Source organism: Apaloderma vittatum, unplaced genomic scaffold, assembly GCF_000703405.1.
Source record: "Apaloderma vittatum isolate BGI_N311 unplaced genomic scaffold, ASM70340v1 scaffold11993, whole genome shotgun sequence".
NCBI lineage: Eukaryota > Metazoa > Chordata > Aves > Trogoniformes > Trogonidae > Apaloderma > Apaloderma vittatum.
The window spans coordinates 21,498-44,906 of NW_009708701.1; the positions used below are offsets into that span (position 1 = coordinate 21,498).

Consider the following 23,409-nt stretch of genomic DNA (forward strand, 5'->3'; position numbering starts at 1 on the left):
ATCAAACACACAAAGCTTTAGTAAAAAAGTCTACAGTTATTAAGATGAGGCAAAATGTAATAGGAAGGTTTAAAATTTGTGATAAAGTAGGTCATACCTCCTGGACACTTCTGCTTTGGTCCTCACTGCTGTTCAGGTATTTGCAGAGTTTTCGCAATGAAGCAGAGACATGCACTCGCGATTCTGTTTGACTGCTGTGACTCATAAGTGAAAGAACAAGTCCTACTCCCAAAATACATCCAGTGCTTCAAGAAAAGACCAAAGAAAAAGCATTAAGTACGCTCTGGCTGCTTTGAACTCTCTCTTCACCCCAACATGGGTTGCTGGGCAAAAAGACCTCTTGGCCTTGCCTTGTGGATAATTACTTACTGCAGTCAATTTTACAAATAGTTTTTATTCTGCACATAGGTGATTCTTTTGGGAAGACACAGGATGAAATAAAAGCATAAGAAGAAAATGTGTGTTTAAAATAATAAATCCCACACATACAGACTCGTTCTTTCTACCCCTACAGTACCTTCCCTTATTTAAAAGGGAAATGACTACTGTAGAAGACACACACTACCATGTTATGTTAGTTGTTTAATGGCATCTGATACATATGTTTTATTGTTCGGTTGTTCCAAGTTTAATAAAGCTACCAATTTTGAAATGTCTGTCTCAGCTGATGCACGACCAGACATGCATCCAAGGCAGGAATGAGGGCCAGCAGTACATGGGCAGCACAAGGAGGAAACAGCTGTGAGAACAGGGGAAGGATCACCCCAGCTCACCAGCACACTTGGAATACTGCTTTGAATGCAGGAAAGACACCAACAAAACTTGAACAAGTTCATGAGAGGCTATCGAAACAGTGAGGCCGGATCCTTGCCCCGAAAGCAGAGGCTGTGGGATCACCGCTGGCTCATCTGTGAGAAGGGATGGCTTTAGGGTACCCAATAGCATCTCTTTCACTGACACAAAAGGACTGAGGAGATGTAGCTGGGCTCTTGCATGGCGGGAGGCTGAGAGGCACTGGGCATAGGCTGAAATATCAGATATTCACATGGAGATAAAGGCAGCCCAAAAGTGGTGCCAGGACCCAAAGATGAATTAAAAAGCTGGAGCTCAAAATTAAACAAAGTATCATTAGTAATGAAGCAAACTCACTTGTATTCCAGACTGGTGTCAAAACAGCAGTCTTCCAGTGCATCCAGGGACTTCAGGAGAACTAAGTTCATCTGTTGACTGGGTACATCACTGCAAAACCAAACCAAAACAGAAACAAAAAATTTTGAAAACACAGCTCTGCACTTTAAATCATGTAGGTTATTACACCTCCTGCTAAGACTGAATGGGCAAGTAAACAGAGTTCATGCTGCAATAGGGTCTTGCACTTGTTTGTAAGCTGTAACTCTGTGAGCCGTCACTTGTGTCAGATCTATATAAACATACTCATATACAAATAATAAAAACATATTCAGACCTTAACTGGCAACTATTACTGCTGCAACATGGAGAAAGAAACCCAGCACCCAGGGTGACCAGTGCCTGACAGTACTATGAGGATGCTGACAGAATGATCTCAGTCAGACCTGTAACTATTTATAAGCTGAAAATTCATGACAATTTATTAGCTCCATAAATATCTCCCTCCATTTCTTTGCCTAACATACTGATATAAAAGGAAGCATTTACATGTCACCCTAAAGGAGTCATAAGGACCCTCCTCTTACAAAATACGTACAGTTTTCTTAATGAATAGGATATCTTTAAGGCAAACTAACTCTATGATTTTATATTAGCTACATCCCTACAAGTTTTGCTGTTGTTGAAAGTCAGACCTTGAAAGAACATGTGAAATTATGCAGGGCAGTAGGAAAGTAAAAACTGATACAGTCCATAATTTTTTTAGATAAATTTATTAATTTCAATATGCCTCACCAACCAACCAAACAAAACCCAATGTCCCAACATAAAGATTCATGTACTCCAAAATATCAAGCTGATCTAACATCATTCTCTTTAAAAGCCTTTTAATGCTTGTATGCAGCTCAGTTGTCACCACTGACTAATCACTCATGGACAGTCCATTCCCAAATTATGTGGCTGAGTCAGAGGCAGTAAGGCATTAAGACACCGAAGTAGGAATATTAGAACAGAACAATGCTGCAGAGTGTTTTAACAAAGCCGGGTGCATCAGAACAATTAACTTTACTGAACAAATCAACAACTTGCAGCCAAATCTGCTTGATCCCTGTGCTTCTGCACCAACTATACATTTTTATGGGTATACAGGCAGACAGAATCCATAGCAGTCAAGAAGATGGAGCAGTATAAAGCCAAACCTACTTCTTAATTTCTATGGAATCACTGGAAATTTGCAACCGAGGCCAACTCTTCTATGTAAAGGAGGGAATTTCTACCAACCGCAGAACACCTCTTTGCTGCCAACATAGCTGTAGCAGCATGACATACATTACCTCTGTTGTAGCTCCACTCCTGCATGTGTAACTCGCAAGACGCAAGTGGACACTATCTAGTATCCAGAGCACAGCTTAAAAAGGAACTGTTAAGAACTGTGAATTATTTTACAGTTACATCTCCTAGAGCAGCTAGTCCCCTTTAAAAGTATATGTAGGGCTCTTCTAGCTGACTGCTTTGCACACATACCTTAGGATATTACGAAAATTAATAATTTATCCTGAAAGAATGGCAAAACATCCAGCACAGGACTGGGGCAGTGGGTGCTGAAGAATGATAATAAGACATCCTTTAAGAAATGTTCCATATCCCCTCAAGAATCATTTGCCTATGACTTGTAAATACTTTGAGTCTTCAGAACTTAAGGCTACTTAAGGAAGTTATTTGTCCATCTACATTATATACGGTAATCCTTACCTGACTTTTTCTTCATACAAACGTGAGATAAACATGCCTAAACCAAGGCCCATGTGGATTTGAACAGCCTGAGACTCATCAGCATTTGGTTTCCCGGGTAACCTGTCAGTCAGCATATTCAGGACCTCCTCAATCTTCTCCTTGCACAATATAATGAAAATCGGCACCAGGAGAGACAAAGCAGTGGCTGCACAGGAGCGGGCAATAATACTAGCAGTATTTTCACCCGAATAGGATTTCTAGGAAAACATAAAAAAGATATTTTTTTTCTTTTCCTCTTGGGGGACGGACATAAAATTCCTTTCCAGGTAATGACACTCAGAACCTTAGAAATTTTAAATAAATAACTATACAGCAAACAGCAGAACAGATTTATAGCAATCTGGCAATGCACAGTATTTCACGGAATAGCCTATGGTAACTTTTCCATTTGCCTTATGTTGTAAGCCGCTTAAAACTAGGATAATTCAGACTAATTTCTAAGCCTAAATAAGATTGTTAAGTATGAAATTGTAAACACAAGGATAAGATAGGATGCAACTAGAATTTAACAGCTAGTCTGCACATAAACACGCTGGCCTTCTTCAGTCTTCACTTTCCTTGTAAAAAATCCAGCAGTGTGATCAGAAAGGCAAACACAAACCATCCATGACGTTAATGTACTTCTGCTATTATAGCACACCAAGAATGCAGTGAGTTGAAAAAAGCAATACCTTAAAAGCATCACACCTAAGATGACAAAATACCATGAGATAATCAGTAGAAATGCTTTCTAGAAGAAAAATCTCTTACAAAGGTTTTTGATTCCTTTCCATTTTGAAAGGTAAAATCCATATAACCATCTCTACTTAACAGGCATTGGAGTGATTGTACATAATAGCCTAATGTATATTTATCAACTTCCATGTGCAACTTTGAAAAGGAAAAGAAAAAAAATCCCATCAGGATGCATGTCACTCTGCAAGACAATGACTTCCACTGTTTGCCTTAGAATTTTACAAGCACAAGATGTTTGATTTTCTATTTTTTAGATAGAGTGGATTTTAGAAATGAAACACCATCACGTTGTTCCATGTCAAAAGCAACTTTTTTAAACAGCACTATTTTCAAAGGTAGCGGTCACAAAACAATTTGACAAGAACCACTAGTGCCAGCTGAGCAGGTGAATCTCCTTACATCCAACCAGCCTAGCATTTACTTAACAGTGCTTTTGATTTGGTGATTTATGTCCCCTGACAGTGATGACAGGGGTCACATGCTAGAGCCGACTCAGGTTCATCAGCAATTTTCAGCTTTCTGATGCTAGCATCTCACTACTGGACTAAATACAGGTCATGAATGCAGTTAATCAAGTTATGATTATAAAATCTTAGAACAGATCCGCAGGCTGGTACTTGGCCTTGTAGGACCCAAACTGTCTTTAGCATACACAACTCAAAGAATCTCCAACCTGGTTGTTTTGAGCAGAGATAGTCAAGACCTAGCAACATCTATTCCTTAAGGTCTATATTGAACTTTCAGTCCATCTCCAGGTCTACTGAAGAACTGTCTCATACCTACATAGCTTGACAATTTCAGGCTAGTTGTCACACTGCAAATACATACTATACAACTTCTATTGGCTCTCTGGGGTACAAGAGGTACTGTAAAATAAGAATCACTGGCTTCATAACTATTCAATTTTGAGAAAGTATGCATTTCAGAGCCCTAAGGAACGGTGTCAGAACCACTCAAGAGTTTGATCATTTGGTCTGAGGTCTGTTCATGGTAGATGGTTTTGTTTTCTACATACATGCTGAAAATTCTAGGTTTTGAAGGGTTCTTTTTGTTCTTTAAATTTTCTTCATCCATGCATCTTCACATGATAATTTGCTAATAAAGACAAAAACTCAAGGCAAATCCAAACATAAGCAGAAAACACAATGAAAAAAAAAAAAGAAAAGCAAACAGAATCAGGAAACTCTACACTAAGAAATCCAGGTATGAAATGGATATATTCCCTTGCCTTTCACACCACAACACATACCTGGTAGAACCATGGGAAGACTTGACCTTTAGGTTGATAACGGCTATTCACAATACTAAGAAGAGTCTCTGTGACCATAGAAATCCAGTGCTTTGTGGGAAGAAAACCAGGTTCAGTCTGTAAAAATCAAACACAAATACTCTGGTTTGTTTTTTTCCCTTAAATAGGGCCCTACCTGAAGAGTTGCTGATCAGCTTATGTTCTAGCTCTCCATCAGGAATGAGACTACTTTGTAATTCTCATGTACAGTAAGTAGCATGACTTACTCAACAATGCTGACCTTCCAGACACTACTTTTACCCTGTACTATTCAGTGACAGCAAAAGCCATGAGAAAAAGGGCTGGCTGGGTTTCAGTGTTTACTAGACCTCTGTCTGCTGGTCAAAACCAACAAATAAATGTGTTAGTCATTATGTTTCTTGTGGAAGGCACCTGCACACTGACTGATTTGTACAGATCACACAGCAGCCACCAGATGGCATTCATCAAGCAGGGTGAAATTTGAACTTCAAAACTGCTTCACATGCACTTACCAGGCACCCAAATACCTGGTCATATTGCTTCACTGTATTCCACTAAGAGTAGAGTCTCAGATCGACTCACCTCAGGCATTCCTTCAGTGTCTGAGGAAAGGCTGCTTTCGTATTTGGCTACAGCAACTGCAAGAGCAGTTAAGGCAAAAATAGAGTTTCCTTTCACCACTGGACTGTCTCTGGACATAAAAGGCAAACAGTTAAGGAGTGTAACAGAGATAGAGGCAATAAAACACATATTTCAATGCAGGAAAGTTATGCTACAGGTAATCCAGGAGGGAAGGCCTTTGCACCTAGTAACTTTATTAGGTTTTCTTCCAGCTCAGCAATAGTCTATCACTATCTTCAGGAATTAGAGAAAGAATGGGAGAGAGAAGCATTTCAGTCTTTCTTCTTGTTTGTCTTTTATAGAAATCCTAGCACATATAAAGTTGTACAAAAACCCTGCAAGGGAATGGGCACTGACAGAAATGCACCAACTGGTGTACACAGGACACCACCTTAAGAGAAGGTGGGACAGTTTCAAAGAGCTTCTACTCCATTAAAGACCAGTTAACTTCTAGATAAATGCAGCTACTTGAGGCAAACAGTCTGGTGCTAGATTAAAAAAAGAACAGAGTAATAGTGCATATAGCACTACCTAGGCTTTACTCGAAACATTAGGTATCAGTCTTCCTAATAGACAAGTCAGCACACAAGGCAGGGAAGAGTTCCTTTCCTGAACAGCAATCATGTGAAATCAAGAACCTGGCAGATAACCAACTGCAGAAAATATTATCTTACATCTTCTGCAACAAAAGACAACTTATTCTCATCTGTAGTAAATCAGTAGTTCTTACTTGGAGGCACCTTTGATGACATCAGTCAACATATCTCTGACCCTGCAAGAGAAACAGAAAGAATTTACACAACATTCATTATACTCTAGTATGAACTCACCTAACTTCCCCTTATGCCTTACATGTGCCCATTCTAGGTTAACAATTATCTCATCTAGCTATCAGACAGCTTAGCACAATTTAATCACAAGCATTAAAACTGTGAAAGTGCTTACACAACACCCAACATTTCTTCATGCTCATGTGCACTACTAATGTTTTATAAAGGGCTCCTATTTGACTTTATACTTCCTTTTGTAAAACGTAGGTTTCATGCAATAGTCGTAAATTTCCTCTGAGCTGTTGCACACAACCTCCCATATCGCAGTGCTGTGTCTTAGCATAATAAAATAAGAATGTTTTACAAAGGACAACCATTGCAATTTATCCCTGACTATACTTCTGGAAACCACAATGGGCAGCTATGCTTTTAGGCAGTATAATAACTTCAATCCATTTAAATGACAGCCACAGGAGTAGTCACAATTTCTTACACATTACTGCAGCCGATTTACAATAGGCTGCTTGTCTGCATTTGCTTTGTTTTGCATCCATATCAAAACAGAAGCAGAGATGCAGCAAATCTTACATAATGCCAGGTTTAGGTGAGGGAAGAGATCCTCTGTATTACAACACACAATACCATCCTGGCCATGACTGTCATCCTAAAGGAAAAGATACACCCCAATCACAGCTCCACAATATGTGATCAGAAGTTTAAAAATGCATGCCTCATAAAATAGTGCCATACATTATAAGATGGAGTTATATTTAACCTACTAAGGTTGTCTTTACAACTACACTGTTTTTGCACACAGTTTCAAACCCACCTACACTAGAAACACTTATACCAACTTGGCAAATACCAATGCAAAACTGCACAGTACTCAACAATAAACCACTAACACTGAACTTTATATTAAGCTCTCCATAACCATCTTAAACTCTGTGGGCAACACAAATGCTTAATGGGTAGTGAAGCTAGAGCCCTGAAGCACCAAGCAATTAAGGGGAAACAGGAAAAGACATCAAAGATAAAACTGGGCTCCTGGTTCACTTACTGCTCTGATTTCTCTTAACAATGTTAAAGTGAATTCTGTTGCTTTTGACAAAGCTTACATTAATATTATTTAGGAAATACAAAGCAGAAACTAGTTCATGAGAAATCTACAAAAGCAGCATCACTATAGGCAGTCTCCTCATCTATAAAATGTTTTCTGTTCACACTCGGTCAAGAAAGAGATTGGGAAGAGCAACAATAGAAAATGGTGCCACTGGTACCCAATCTCTTCTACAATACCATATTATTCTGAATCATACTATGCAACCTTGTAATCTACACTTAGCTGGAATAAAATAACAGATATAAATTCTGTGTTCCCGTTGAGTGGGACTTAGTAACAAGTTTTTGACTAAAATGGGGATTTTTTTGTTTGGGGTTTTGTTTGTAAATAGTTTGTCTGGATGAGCAAGGAGCTCCTGGACACACTGTCAGACAAAAAAAATCTTTACAAGGAGTAGAAGATAGGACACCTAGCATGAAGGGCATATAAGGAAGCTACCTGAGCAGCAAGACACCAGGTTAGAAAAGTGAAAGCTCAGTTAGAATTAAATCTAGCCAGGGAGATCAACGGAAACAGTAAAAGTTTCTTTAGGTATATTAATAGTAAGAAAAAGACCAGGGAAGGTCTGGGACCCCTCAGAAAGGAAACAGGTGAACTGGTTACAAGTGATTTGGAGAAGGCTGAGGTTCTCAACGACTTCTTTTCCTCTGTCTTCACTGGCAAGGACTCCAGCCACACTCCCGAAGTTACAGAAGACGATGGCAGGAGTTGGATGAAAGAACTGCCCATTGTAACCAAAGATCAGATTCGTGACCATCTGATGAACCTGCAGGTGTCTAAGTCCATGGGGACTTGATGGGATCCACCCACGGGTACTCAGGGAACTGGCGGATGAGGTTGCTAAACCCATCTCTACTATATTCCAAAAGTCATGGCAGTCTGGTGAAGTCCCCACTGGACTAGAAAACGGGAAACATAATCCCCATTTTCAAAAAGGGAAAGAAGGATGAACCGGGAAACTATAGGTCAGTCAGTCTCACCTCCGTGCCTGGTCAGATTGTGGAGCAGATCCTCCTGGAGGCACTGCTGAGCCAGAAGAATAACGAAGAGGTGATTGGGTACAGTCAACATGGCTTCACCAAGGGCAAATTGTGCCTGACAAATCTGGTGGCCTTCTATGAGAAGGCCACAACATCAACAGACAACAGAAGAGTAACTGACATCATTTACCTGGACCTGAGCAAAGCCTTTGACACTGTCCCACTTCACATCCTGTTCCCAAGCTGATAAAATATGGGTTTGATGGATGGACAATTCAGAGGATAAAGAATTGCATTGACAACCGCACCCAAAGAATGGCTGTCAATGAGTCCATGTCCAAGTGGAAGCCAGTGACAAGTGGAGTCCCTCAAGGATCAGTACTGGGACCAGTCTTGTTTAACATCTTTGTCAGCGACATGGACAGTGGCACTGAGTGCATCCTCAGCAAGTTTGCTGACGACACCAAGCTCTGCGGAGCCGCTGACATGCTGGAGGGTAGGGGTGGCGTCCAGCGGGAAAAAGGTGGGCCCAGGCCAACCTCATGAAGTTCAACAAAGCCAAGTGCAAGGTCCTCCATCTGGGTCAAGGCAATCCCAAGCACAGATATAGGCTGGGCAGTGACTGGCTTGAGAGAAGCCCTGAAGAAAAGGACTTGGGAGTACTGGTGGACAAGAAGCTCAACATGAACCATTAGCGTGCACTTGCAGCCCAGAAAATCAATCGTATCCTGGGCTGCATCAAGAGATGTGTAGTCAGCAGGTCGAGGGAGGTGATTCTCCTCCTCTACTCCACTCTCGTGAGACCCCACCTGGAGCACTGCATCCAGTTCTGGAGCCCACAGCACAAAAAAGATTTGGACGTGCTGCAGCGTGTCCAGAGAAGGGCCACGAGGCTGATTAGAGGGCTGGAGCACCTCTCCTATGAAGACAGACTGAGAGAGGTGGGGCTGTTCAGTCTGCAGAAAAGAAGGCTCCAAGGAGACCTTATTGTGGCCTTCCAGTATCTCAAGGGGGCTACAGGGGCCTACAAGAAAGCTGGTGAGGGGCTTTTTAGGATGTCGGATAGTGATGGGACTAGAGCAAATGGATTTAAGCTAGAGATGGATCAGTTTAGATTGGATGTAAGGAAGAAGTTCTTCCCCATGAGGGTGGTGAGACACTGGCACAGGTTGCCCAGAGAGGTGGTGGCAGCCCCATCCCTGGAAGTTTTTAAGGCAGGCTGGATGGGGCTGTGAGCAGCTTGATCTAGTGGGTGATGTCCCTGCCCATGGTGGGGGCATTGGAACTAGATGATCTTTAAGGTCCCTTCCAACTCTGAGAGTTCTATTATTCTATGAATGTACTTATGAACAAGCATAGAAGCAGATATTTACATGTAGTTCTTTCTCCCCACGAACCCTCTCACTTCCCACCTTGTCTCCCTGGCCACGCACAGACATGGCTAAATCATCACAGACTAACAGACACTCCTTAGCTGTCTGAAAGAGAAGTAGTTGAGGACAATGCATCGGGTGTGTATCATGTCACAGAACCACAGAATGCGCTGGGTTGGAAGGAACTTTTAAAGGCCATGTGGTCCAAACTCCCTTGCAGTAAGCAGGGACATCTTTAACGAGATCAGATTGGTCAGAAGCCCATCAAGCCTGATCCTGCATGTCTCCCAGGATGAGGCCTCCACCACCTCTTTGGGCCTGTTTCAGTGTTTGATCACTCTGACTGTAAAAAATTTTCTTCCTTACATTCAGTCTAAATCTACCTTCTTTTAGTTTAAAACCATTGCCCCTTCTCTTGTTAGAACAGATCTTGCTAAAAAGATTTATCCCATCTTTCTTATAGGTTCCTTTTAAATACTGGAAGGGCGCTATAAGGTCTCCCCAGAGCCATCCCCTCCGCAGGCAGCTCTCTCAGCCTATCTTTGCAGTGGTCGCTCGCTTGTCATCCAGATGGAGATGAGTGTCAAGTGGTGTTCCCTCAGGGGTCCATACTGAGACCAGTATTGTTTAATTATCCATCAATTTAATTATTCATCAATAATATAGACAGCAGGATCAAGCACATGCTCAAAAAGTTTGCAACAACACCAAGCTGAACGGTGCAGTCAACATGCCAGAGGAATGGGATGTCATCCAGAGCGACCTGGATAAGCTGAAGAGGTGGGCCCATGTGAACCTCGTAAGGTTCAACAAGGCCAAGTGCAAGGTCCTGGCACCAGGGTCGGTGGTAATTTTTAAATAACACTCTCGGGCATAATACTGCCAACTTACTATAAAAATAGAGGTGTATCTCAGCTCACTATGACATATATGCCTTACAATTCTTCAGTCAAACCATTTTCAGTAAGGCAGATCACTTAGACCATGCAAGTAAGTTTTACTCTTTTCATAATCCTTCTACTTTAACCCAACAAACCCAAATACAGTTTTGCATTCCTTCTAGTTGCTCATCCTGGAGAGGCTTTCAGAAACAGGTCTTGTAAATGCCAAGCTTCTCATCAGATCTTGCCTCAGAAGAGAAGCAAAACAGGAAAGTAATTAAGTTTCAGACACTGTAGAGGGGAAGGTACCTATGAACCTGTGCATAGGGGAATCCTTACAGTTATCCAAGTAGTCTCTTTCCTCCTTCTCCCCCACCACATTGGTCACTGTATCTGGGTGGTTTTTTTCATTAGTGCTCATATAGCCTTTAAACTTGCAGAACTAAAGGCTTTGAAGTCCTCTCTCTCTGCCCTCCTCTGCCTCGTCATTTGCCATTGTAAGTGATCTGGAGCAGACACGCAGTTCCTTACCAGACCCAGGCTGTAAATTGTTTGTACTGCACCTCTTCAGGATCCTCTTTTCCATGTTTTAATTGCATCTCCAGCTCTGCCTGCCTCCCCTGCAGAATTACAGAATGAATCAGAAGTGGATCTATATGGCAAATCACCTAGATTTCCACAGAGAACACTTTGGTAATGGATGTAGCCTTTCACTTGCAGGCTACTTCATGAGAAAACTTGACTGCTTTTCACTGTAATACGCAATATATTAAGCAAAAAAAATTGTATTTTCTTATTCTGAGTGAGGAAACAAGCTACAGATGACACAAACAGTCACAGATACTGAGACATATCTCTTAGTGCATGCAAAGCGACAAGTTCCCTTGGCAAGGGGTACAACAAAGATAGATACAGTTTAGAAGCCTGCTAGTTAAAATGGTTTCTAACAATAAAGCCTCACTTTCCTGTTTCACTACTGAAAGTAGAATTTCTCATACTTTTCCTTTTCATGACCCCAACCTCCCTGTGACCTCTTACAGCAGTTCTTTCTGTGCCTTGAAGGAGATGATACAGATTCTGACCTCTAACAATTGTTATCTAAACATATTAAGCAGCTTTGCTTCAATGTTCAGTTTTCAGTTGTGAGACAACTACATATCAGATGGTTTAGGTTGTAATTTACTGCTCCTTAGTAGGTTACTAAGCTTTAAGTGAAAATATATAGGCACATAAGCTGTGTTCATCAGGTGTTGAATGCTCATATTTTGGGTGTGCATAAATTCTTAGAACATAAAATAGCCCATCCTGTAAATCCAGATGTCAGTCATCAGGTGACTCTCCACAGAGATTAAAGCAGGATGTCCAACACATGGACTAAATAGAAGGCTGCATAAAAACTATGCAAAAATCAATTGCAATTTCCTCAAACACATAAATATTTGCTTAAGTTCTGTACTAAATCAAGGCCTGTAGGATCATCATGATGAGGCTGATTTCAGTATCAAAACCATGCTGAAATTGGCTGTAAGACTTAAGCATGTGAGTAGACATAACAATATACAATAGGACTTTCAGGTGTCCAAAGGCATGAAAAAACCCTCACGTAAGTGTTTGCATGAATGGAATCTGTGAACACCTGCCTCCAAACTGTAGAAATGTTTAGTCTAGGCTGTTCAGAAATACTAAATTATGCGCTATACAGAATACTCATACTGTAGTCTCTTTTGGCCATCTCAGATGAAATACACTACAGAAGCATAAAGAGTAAGTAGAGATGCTATGTCTACCGTGAGGGACTTCAGAAGCAACAGAGGGTCTATTGCTCTGTAAAACAGCACAAAATCCTTGAGACGCTTTTAAAAATAGGTCTTGTAAATGCCATGTTTCTTGTCAAATCTTGCCTCAGAAGAGAAGCAAAATAGGAAAGCAACTAAATGCAAGCAACAATGGCCCCCTCTGTAGTTCCGACATAAAATTACAATTTGAATAGCTGCTGCCTGCTTTGTACTGGGGCTGCTTGACTTACAATCTGATATTTTGCTGATGGCCAAGATAAAATCTGTTTTGAAAATGCTAGAGAAGCATTTGTTTTGCTGTACAGCAAAACAAGGAACAGTAAAAGCTTCTAGAATCTGCTCAGCAACCTGAGCTGCTCATGCTGAAAACAGCTGATGTGGCCTGGAAATACAAACAAATAAGCCCTTCTAGTAGCACAAAGAGAGCCTTCTAGAAGACAGCTTTTTGTTAAAAGTTTTTTAGATAATTTTCCTATTGAATAAACAAATGACGTTATGTTGCCCTAGATATCCATCAGCTAACTTAATGAAAAAGGTTTTAAGATATATCCCAATCATTAGACAGGGTGGAAAAATTTAAAAGACAAGTTCCTCACAGTGCGACAGCATTACATGCTGGTAAAGAGAAGCTCTATTTCATGAATCATTCCTTGACAGATTATGTCTCCTTTGTGATACTATTATTACAGAATTCCTATTCAGAATAATAGGTTAGAGCTCTAGCCAAAATTTCACACATTAAGAAGTTTAAAAATTAACACATTCTGCAACTTGACGCAGGAACAAGACTGCAATAATCTGAACTATAAAGCAGTTATACTTCTACAAAGTATCCCAGATTGTGCTACAATTAACTGAAGACTCATATTTGTTTCCTTTTGATAAATGTTATTGTTAACACAATAAACAAATTATTTTTAATTTCTTGTGACTTGCATGGTTTCCTTTGTTGCTAAAAATAAAGTTCAATGTTTGAATGAGCACTGCGGTGCATAGTATTATCTACCTTGAAATTACCTGCAGTACTGCACTGTAAGTTCGGTTCATAAATCCTAACCAGGACTGTGGCAGCAGTATGGAGCGGTGCCATTCAGAAGGCTGAATGTTAACCTGTGCAACACACCAGAAAGGATAGAAGCAGTAACATTAAGTTTAACATATGCAAAATGTATGTTCTCCAATCCGTGATTTGCAGTCATTTACTCACACTCACAGAACATTACATATGGCTGTAAGAACGTAAAATAATCATGTACTTTGTTGTCCTTTCCGGTTTTACCCACACCAAGTTACTTTCAACTTTGTTACCCAGGCCAGACAAAACTGGTTGCTTCAGGCAGGTCAACAGATACTTGGTCGCAAAGAGAGCAGCAGAATTTTATGTAGCAATAAGCACAATACTTAGTAGCAGTGGTAGATGCAATTATGTACATGACAAAGACTCTAGTGCAGCTTACATTTGTGAGTTTTCGTAAATCTAAAAGCTCTAAACAGATGCTTAAAATAAACACAAGCAAATGACTAACTGAAAACAAGGAAGATTGTATAAAGGGAGTTATATACAACCATGTTCAAGTACATTGTTCAAACTTCCTTTACTTGTTAGAAAAAGAAAGGCATCACAAAACTTTTCTCTAGGAAGCACCACCATAGAGCTAACAGGAGGAAACCAATACCACCTCAAAGATAATTTAAAGAAATATGAAACAGCTCTCTCTGCCTGCTCTCAAATCGGTATGACAGCCTCAATTTCACAACAAAAGAATAGTTCAGTCAACTACACAAGCTGATGCATGCGCAGAGACTTTCCCCGGGACCCCAAGGCTGTTCTCTCCAGTAAGCAACACAGCAAACCAGCTCAAAAGACTTTTCAGAGCATGTTGAAAACCAAAAATAAAGCCAAATGATCTCTGTAACAAACCATTTCCTAGCCCTTTGTAACTTAACTAAGTAATTACAGAGGTAATTTAAACAGGATGGGTCACAAAATCAAGGACGCTAAGAAAGTTTTTCCAGACATCAGAGTCCTCCTGCACGACACATCTACCTCTCTCCCTGTAATATGCAAGTCATGCAATTTATAAATAAAAATATATTATTCACAAAAAAATATGTATTAGAATTAATTAGAAGGCTCTCTATTTTCCTCCTTCCATGACTATCTTAATTGCAGCAACATTTTATTGAAGCAAGATAGGAGTTTGGGTGTTCTCTCATTTTAAACTGCTATATTTTCAGACTCACAAACAACATAACCTCTGTAATTAAAATAATGGGTGTGCATTGTTGCATCTCATCATATTCCACAGTGGGCAGACAGAATTGATTTTTCTTGCTACCATCCAATTACTTCTAAAGTCTGCCTCTACCAACAAGATGAAAAAATATCATGGCCATTTGGACTCCACTGGAAATAAGTTATTTAATTCAGCCACTTCCAGGGCAATCTGTTTTTAATAAAGGAAAGGCAAACATGTCAGGTTGTGGTAAGATGGCATATAACTCAAGTCTCTGCTGTTTAAAGCCTACAATTTCTATTTCTAAATTAAAAGAACATGCCAGACTTCCCAAGTTATGGAAAATACCCTGAGCTGTGATCAAAAATTGTGCAAAGGCCATCTACAGTAACTAACCTGATCCATCGTAATCCCAGAAGGTTATTACTCTTCCTTTTTCTTCCTCCTATTTTATAATGGAGACTAGCCACTGTTAACATATAAAACACTCTGTGCCTTAAAGTATGCAAACCCCTCCTTTCTCCATCATGTGCTCCATTTGCCTCCACTGTTAACTACGACAAATAACGGAACTCCTCTTGTCTCTTTATTATCTTCCTAAGTCTTCCTGCTTCATCTTCTCTATTTTATGCCCCTATGACCTACATAAAACAGTCAACATTCTTTCTTTGGTTGGACTTTACAACAAAAAACAAAGAACTGTGCTAAAATATCATGCCCACTATTGGTGATGAACTTAAAACAAGTAAGTACTAGTATATCTACACAAAAAGTAAACCAATGAAAAGACATTAACTGTTCCAACACACAGCTAATACAAATACACTCTGGAGACAAACAGAAATCTCATCCTTAAATGCTGCAGTTACAGGGGCCCTTCCTTTTTAGCCAAATTTTATTCACACACCTGTCTCACCTTGGTTCATCAATTCCTTCAATTAGTTGATGAGCAGTCAAGGTGCCAGTCAGAACTGTCTGCCTTAGGTTCCCAAGGCATATGCAGCAACTCCAGTCTTGCCCTTTGCCTCTACTTTGACACCATTCTAGACTTTCACATTTACACTTGTCTGGTCTCATGGTGGTCTACGAACCTTGCACACTAGATGAAAAGCAGGCCTTCAAAACACTTCAGGTGCTCATGCAGGAAATGGAAAGCTTTAGGTGTACTGTAGCATTTAAAGCAACTAGAGAACATGGTCTAATCAGAAATATACTATCAGCACCTTGCATGTCTTATCTAAAACTTGCAGATATGCTTCATTATCAGCAACACTGTTGAACGGATTTTGATAACCTTCTTCCTGATGTTACACATTTTGCAGATATGTCGAATGAGAGGAAGACAAAAGGGAACAGAACATCTTCACAAAATAAAGAACACTCAAGTAAAATCCACTTACCACTGAAAGTGGCTGGACAAAGGGCTGAAGATTAATCACATAAGCAGTGCTTATGCCCACTGTTTCAGCACAGGAAACGAGCAGTTTTTAATTCTCCTCTATCACTAGATACACAATAACAACAACAACTAAATTAAGCATTGGTTAACTAATACTATCAAGGATAGACAAAGCTGATAATAAGTTCAGATTCTTCAGAGTATTCAATCTATGTATAAGAAGATACTGGGTGGCTGGGAGGCGCAGTGAAGCAGGCTCAAAGGACTTCTTAACCAACGAGTGGTTGTGAAACACTGCCACACTGGTCCTGGGATGTTCTTAGAAGGCACCATAGCCAGACCAGGCTGCCAAGTAGTTTTTAAACAAGAGCTGCAGCCTGACATCTAAGGCAGTAAGAAACAGCATGAACTAGGAGCGAGAAATCTGAGCCTGCTGCTTGATGCTTAGGAAGCACACATCTCCCTGAAAGGACACACATAGACTGTATCGGCCACAAGCTAAGACCGGGAATGCTGGCAGACCACAATATTATTCCTCTACTTGAGCACTTCTGAAAACACATGGCACAAGTTTTAAATGCTTCTGCAAGATTGGAAAAGTAATTTCACACAAAATCAGCAGCTCATTTTCCCTCTTGAGTGCGCTCCCAATAAAAATCAAACATCATGGCAAGATCTGAATAAGCTTTCTTTCAGCACTGGGGCCTTTGTGCTGCCACAGGCCTTTCAGTATCACTCACTTGTTTTGCACTGACACACTGCCAGCAGAGGTTACACAAACCAAATTTATGGAACAGTAACATTAAGCATGTATGGGTATTTAATTGAGATAATACTGTTTAAAGAATCTAGAAACTATGATATCATTAATACTTACAGTCCATATCGAAATCTACTGTAAAGCAGGGACACTAGGAACCCCAGTAAGTTCTTTTATATTAAGTACAACAGATTTTTACCTCAAAAGCCCTGACAACTGACACAGTCCCTAAATTCAGCTCATCTCTACAAATCTGTAGCTGAGACAACATGTTTTAGACAATACTCATCTACCAGTGGAATGTTTAGGCATGTATTTAAAAGCACTCTCACATATGGGACATAAAAACTGCAGCCTTAATGATTTCATAAACAAGGTTCATCATGTATAAGGTTTGAATAAGCCCTTGAATCTCTTGATTACATCAAAATCAAACCAGAAAAGAAATGTAGTGAAGGAGCTTCCCATTTTAGTGTTCCGAGAGGTATGTCATCACAGCACATCTAACTACCACAGTTGAAATAAAGGCAAAGAATGCTTCTTCCATGAGTATACAGAGGACCTAACATGATTATTATTTGTACAGAAGTATTTAGTACTGTACAACTCATCACTGGAACCCAACTTTGCAACTGTGCCTGCAAACAATACTAATTACTAGGGCAAAATAATAGTACTATTTCCATCACAAAGAAAGCACTTGTATATTGAGAAACATGGAAAGGCAAGACCATTTTACTGCAGCCTGCACCAGTCATTTTACTGCACCAGTCATTTTACCGACAATCTGCACCAGTTCAGATTGTCAAAGCCATCATGTACTCTATCTGTGTGCCTGCCCCTGTGCTTTTTGCGTGTAGCATAAACTGTTCCCTTTGCTTCCACTAAAGAAAGGATGAGTAGCCAGCTGAAAGCCTAATAACTTTAAACCAAAACACACATTTACACAACCATCAGAACATACGGTACATGATATGAGCATACGTGACTATTCATTTTCATTCATTTTCACAACTGAGGTAAGCGAAGCTATTAAAAGATTATTCCTATAAACTCCAAGGAAGAATTACTCCCAAATCTGAAACAGACAAAGGTAACTATTAGGTAATCTAGCCCAGGTGACTGTGACAAAACTGAGGAACTTCCTTTACAGTATGATCCAGACAGCTGTAGAGAAAACAAAGAAAACCCATGGTCTATGTGACTTCTGACTACTGTGACTACAATAATTCATATGTCCTCTCAAAGAGAAGTTAACAAGCTCTGCTTAAAAATCAGTCAAGGAGCACATCTTTGGTTCTGGAGAAAAGATGGTCTTCCTCTTTAAAGAGCAATACAGCATTTGAAATGCTCCATTGTTCACTAAGTGTGTGTTCTGCTTCCCACGAGAAACCAGCTCCAATAACATCAAAAAACCCCTCTGCATCTTAATCTGATCCTGCTGACAGGTATTACAGATGCACCCAATTCTTCAGCTAGAATAGCACCTAGGAGATAGAGTAAGTTTGGCCTATTTACAGTAAATTACCTTTTCACTGTTGTTGTTACCTAGATCTGAATGACACCTAAATGCAGGTATTTGTTATTTGCATGCTTGTCATAGTTTGAGCCCACGCTGCTGGGAACAAGAGCTACACAGCTGCTCGCTCACCCCCAACCTCTTTAGGGATGGGGAGGGAGAAAATCCAACAGGACTCAAGGACTGACATTAGGAGAGGGAGGGTTCATTTACCACTTAGGGTCAATGGCTGAAAACAGAGTAAACTTGTGGAGAAAACATAAATTTAATTTACCACCACCAGTTATCAATTAAATCAGAGCAGGATAGAGAGAGAAAATGAATACAAACGGATGTCAAATACACTTCCCTTCCATGCCACCAATCTTCCCAGCCACATCCTCCCTCACAGCAGTGCATGGAGACAAGAAACCGAAGGTTGTGTTCTGCCCATCATCCATTGTCCATGGCAATCCTTCCTCCTCCGGAAGAGAGGTCCTCTTTCCCGGCTGCCACATGGTGTCCATCTCACATGAGACAATCCTCCTTCTCCACCTGAGTCCTTCCCATCAGTATAGGACCCACCCACAGGCTACAGTGTCCTCTGCTCCAGTGCAGGTCCTCCTTGGAGTTGTGGTTCTCTTTGGGCACATCCTCTGCTCCTGCAGGGTCTCCTTCTCCGCTGGCGTGCAGGATGCTGCTGTATCCTGGACATTTTGCTGCCACTGATCTCCTCGGTTTGCAGGCTCTCACCATCCTGCCATTTCAGCACAGACTCAGGGAGATCTCTACCCCGGTGCTTGTCTTGCATGGTTTATCTCTCCATCTGCCCCTCCTCTCCAAAACAAGCAACTCTCCAACACAAGACAGGACAAAGAGACAAAGAGGGCCTGGGCCAGCAGGTTTTCCCTCTTAAATACACTGATCACAGTGCCCCTGCCCAGAGGCAGGTCTGACTTCTACCTGGGGCTGGGGGAGGCTCTGGAAGTTTCACAAGGAGCCACCTCCCCACAGCCCTCCCCATGTTACCAACTCCTCTCAGACACAATGACAGTGCTTTATAGACTTGTAAACATAAAAGAGGAAATTCTTTCCTCTGCATACAAACCTCGTGTAACTTTTTTTTGGTATCAGAATCTCAGGCATCACATTTTCACATGTAAGGAATCTCACAGAAATTAAACTGGTTGACTCAAGTCCCTCCCCATGTCCCAGTTTTCAGAAAACTAAATGTAATAATAGCAACTAAGCATATGCATGCAGATGCAGGTGTATATATATACAATCTGTAGGTTCATATTCCACAGATGTGAGCATAGATTGTCACTGAAGAGATAAAAATTATCCCAGTATGGCAATTATACTGATGACTGTTAATCCCTAACTAAGGAAATGCCAACTGCTGGGGATTTTTAGATAAAATAAATGGATGATTGTAATCTCTCAATTAATGGTAACTTCTCAGTGTTTACATCCACCTCACAGTTTTCTCAGAGCTTCATGCTTAATGCAATGCTTCAAAGGCAACTATAAGTCATCTTTTTAACAAACGATTCTTCTTTATTTAAAAAGTCACTATAATAAGTTAAAAAAAACCCCCAAAATGAAAATGAGTCAAAGCAGTAGCAAAGAAGATCATTCTGGTATTTTTAACCCCTTACAAACCTGCTTAATGAAGTGTGTTGAACTTTCAAGCAATGACTTTGCAAAACCATATTAATTCCAATAGCCAATGCAGGGAGAAAGATGAGCCTATGTCCTAATAACTCAATTTTCTTAGACCATTACTGCTATTGAACAGCTTTATAGCTTAAGCTCCCTGTTTTTACTGCTAAACTCCGCTCCCCAGATGAGCACTGAGGACTAAACAAACACTAAGGTATGAAATTCATTTGGACGAGCTTAGGACTCACTCGTCTTCTAGCCAAAGGCTAAAATAATGTTTTTCCTGACAATCCTAACTCCAATTGTCTCTAGGTACAAGGAAAACAAAGGCAAGAAAAAACTTCTTTATCCTTTGAAGAAGTGTAAGCTGAGAACAGAAATACTGTCAGACGTTGGTAAAAATTTAACAGTTATTGTAAATTTTCACTAAAAGGGTAGTTAGGATTCTTTTGAGATGTTTTGTGTTTGGGTTTATATTTCAAAAACACTTGGACTTCTTTCTAGTTTTACTACACGTTGAATCCATTGGCTTTGTAAAATACTGAGATACTTAATAAAATATTTCTGTTGCCAGTCATTGGCATACATTCTCTAGTGCCATCCAGTTCACTACATTCAATAAAAAATCCCAACTCTGTCAAGCAGACCATTTCAAGACTGCCCCTTGTCCTGTCACTAGGCCTTACTGAAAAGACTCTGGCCCCAGCCTTCTTACATCCACCCTTTAGATGCTTATAGACATTGACAAGGTCTCCTCTCAGTCTTCTCCATGCTAAAGAGTCCCAGCTCTCTGAACCTTTCCTCAAAAAATGTATGCTCTGGTATCCTCCACTGGACTCCCTCCAGTAGTTCCCTGTCTCCCTTGAACTGGGCAGCCCAGAACTGGACACAGATGTGGCCTCACCAGGGTGGAATAGAGGGGGAGGATGACCGCCCTTGACCTGGTGGCCACACTCCTCTTAATGCACCCCAGGATGCCACTGGCGTGCTTGGCAACAAGGGTACATTGCTGCCTCATGGTTAATTTATCATCTACCAGGACTCCAAGATCTTTCTGCTTAGGGCTGCTTTATAGCAGGTCTACCCCTAAAAATAGAAAACCTATTGAATTTGCATATATGACTGAGATCCATGTTTAAGGGTAGCTTTGTTTTGATTAGTTTGAGAGAAGAACTTGCCATCTGAAGTGCTTCACAGTCTGTTGACACTGCCTTCAAAATACAGCACCAGGGAGGGATTTCTATACCCTGGTCCAAGCTGCAGATCGGCTTTCATTTCATGTGTATGCCAGCATGTAGAGGTGTTTGAGAGACGGAACAGAGCTGGAAGACTGAGCTAGGCAGAAGTAGTCAATTTCAGCATGGTACACATTCACTTGGATGGAAATTTCAGGCAAACTATGCTGCAGGCAGGTTTGCTAGAGAGGGAACTAGTTGGTTTGCCTCAAAGAGACCAAGGAAATGAACCAGTACAAATGCAGGGTGAACAAGCAGGGGGCAGGACCTAAGAGCAAAGCCAGGAGGGAGTCATACGGATGCATCACAGGATCAGAACGTAGCCCCCATGCATTTTACACTGCAAACACTCGTTTTCTGCATCAGGCTTTCAGTCTGTAAACAGAAAACTCCCCAAACCCTGGGCACGCAACCTTCCCACTCAAATCCTGTGCTATATCTACTTCATAACAGAAGTTGTTTGGTGTCAGTGATTTTACTACCATCATAAAGGAACTGTGCAATAGAGAGGTCTGTTCGGTGGCAGTCACAAACCAAATCAGGACCCAGACACGCACCTGCGACTCCTATCTCATTCATTTCACCTCCTTCAACTTCTGCAACAAGTACAGTATAAAACATTTCTTTCAACTACACAGTTCTGATTCACTGTCAACATTCATCCTGTGCTCTGAAGAAAAATCTCCTCTATAGGAAACAGCTTTAATAGCACCAAACTGCCTGTACACTGGACAGAGAAAGGAAGAGTAATGTTTAAGCTTTTCTGTCCTTGGAAAGTAGCATAGGAATTGGTATTGCTGTGTAGTGGAAAAAAAAAAATCTTTACAATGTCCAGGTATTCATTCATTGTTTTAATTTCTGGATATACTGTCTTAATCAAAATTTTACAGGTTTTTTTTACTGTCATTCACACCTTTTTGCTCATATCAGACCGCTATAATTCATACAGTCTTACTTACGTCCTGTGAGCAGAAACTTCACCATCAGATGCATGTAATTAACCTCTACAGCAATACAAAATAACAGTACTAATAGAATCATTTATGAACTTTAAAAACGATTAATATACTTTCACTTGAGTTAATAACTGCTCTCATTGGCATAAAATTGGAAAGCAACACTTATGTCCCCAGATTCAGGCTACTTATTTTGTTTTACTGTTCTGCAAAATTTTAAAAGATCAACTTTTGTATCAGCCATAAAAGTACTGTAGTTCTAAATTCTTTGAAAGATTTTGTAACAAGCACTTCATTTTGTGTAATGATTAAGTGGGGGGTTATTTAATGCTCTTTTTCCAAAACCATACCAAAGGTAACCGCATGGTTTCAGTGGCATAAGCCTAGTAGGTCATGGAGATAAAACACTCAATAGACAGAATAAAATAGCATGTCTTAGCAGGGTGTAGATGTCATTTTCCCACAGAGTCCCAGGACTGTTCAGACCTACTGTTCACCTACATCTGGTTACACATGACAGGTATAAGGCAGATATTCTAGTCTGCAAGGCAGATAAAGGCAAAGGCCAGCTTATGTTTGTTCTGCTGATTTTCAGAAGAAGCATCTCAGCAGTGAACACTTAAAGTATTTACACGTTTAATTCAAGTTAGGTGTCCCTCATAGCAGCTTTAGTTAATTATGATACATCGTACATGCTGTTGCTAGCTGATACTAATTCCTAATTTCCTTAAACAAACGAGGTAGTGAGGCCGGGAAGTAAACGGGAAGAAAAACCACCTACTCACCTCGTGAAGAAGGGCCACCAACATTTGCTGGAAATTGCGACCCCTGCTGGCCAGAAATCGGTTAATGGGCTTGCCGTCCTTGCCCACATGGACAGGAAGGTCGTAACAGGACAACATGCACGCTGGGAGAAGGAGGGACAGGAAAAGAAAGGTCAATGCCTACCCTCATGCTGGTCGTTCAGAAGTCTTGCATAAGTCAGTGCAGAAGCCAAGACCAAATGAAAATAAAGCAAAAACCTTAAAAGCACATATAAGAATATGCAAATGGCATGAGATGTATCAAATTCCTAGAAATCTTTGGGTCGAAGCATGTATACTTGTCTAACTTCCACAAACTGACATCTTACCTGCAAGGCCTGGAGTCATGCCTGGTTGTTTGTTCCTCTCATAAGCCTTCAGCAGG

The 23,409-nt window shown here is 40.6% G+C and overlaps 1 protein-coding gene across 1 annotated transcript in view; it reads right to left on the minus strand.

Annotated features, from left to right (window-relative positions):
- Nucleotides 1-23,409, minus strand: part of FOCAD (focadhesin) — a gene marked incomplete at its 5' end in the record, with an annotated part of 50,912 nt that overhangs the window by 19,857 nt on the left and 7,646 nt on the right. The window contains 10 exons of the mRNA XM_009866659.1: nucleotides 98-245; nucleotides 1,150-1,239; nucleotides 2,881-3,119; nucleotides 4,907-5,023; nucleotides 5,510-5,618; nucleotides 6,279-6,320; nucleotides 11,207-11,295; nucleotides 13,489-13,581; nucleotides 23,007-23,128; nucleotides 23,354-23,409. The exon at nucleotides 23,354-23,409 is cut by the window's right edge and continues 151 nt beyond it. Of these exons, the coding sequence (XP_009864961.1) occupies nucleotides 98-245; nucleotides 1,150-1,239; nucleotides 2,881-3,119; nucleotides 4,907-5,023; nucleotides 5,510-5,618; nucleotides 6,279-6,320; nucleotides 11,207-11,295; nucleotides 13,489-13,581; nucleotides 23,007-23,128; nucleotides 23,354-23,409 (1,105 nt within the window). The remainder of the gene's footprint in view (nucleotides 1-97; nucleotides 246-1,149; nucleotides 1,240-2,880; nucleotides 3,120-4,906; nucleotides 5,024-5,509; nucleotides 5,619-6,278; nucleotides 6,321-11,206; nucleotides 11,296-13,488; nucleotides 13,582-23,006; nucleotides 23,129-23,353) is intronic.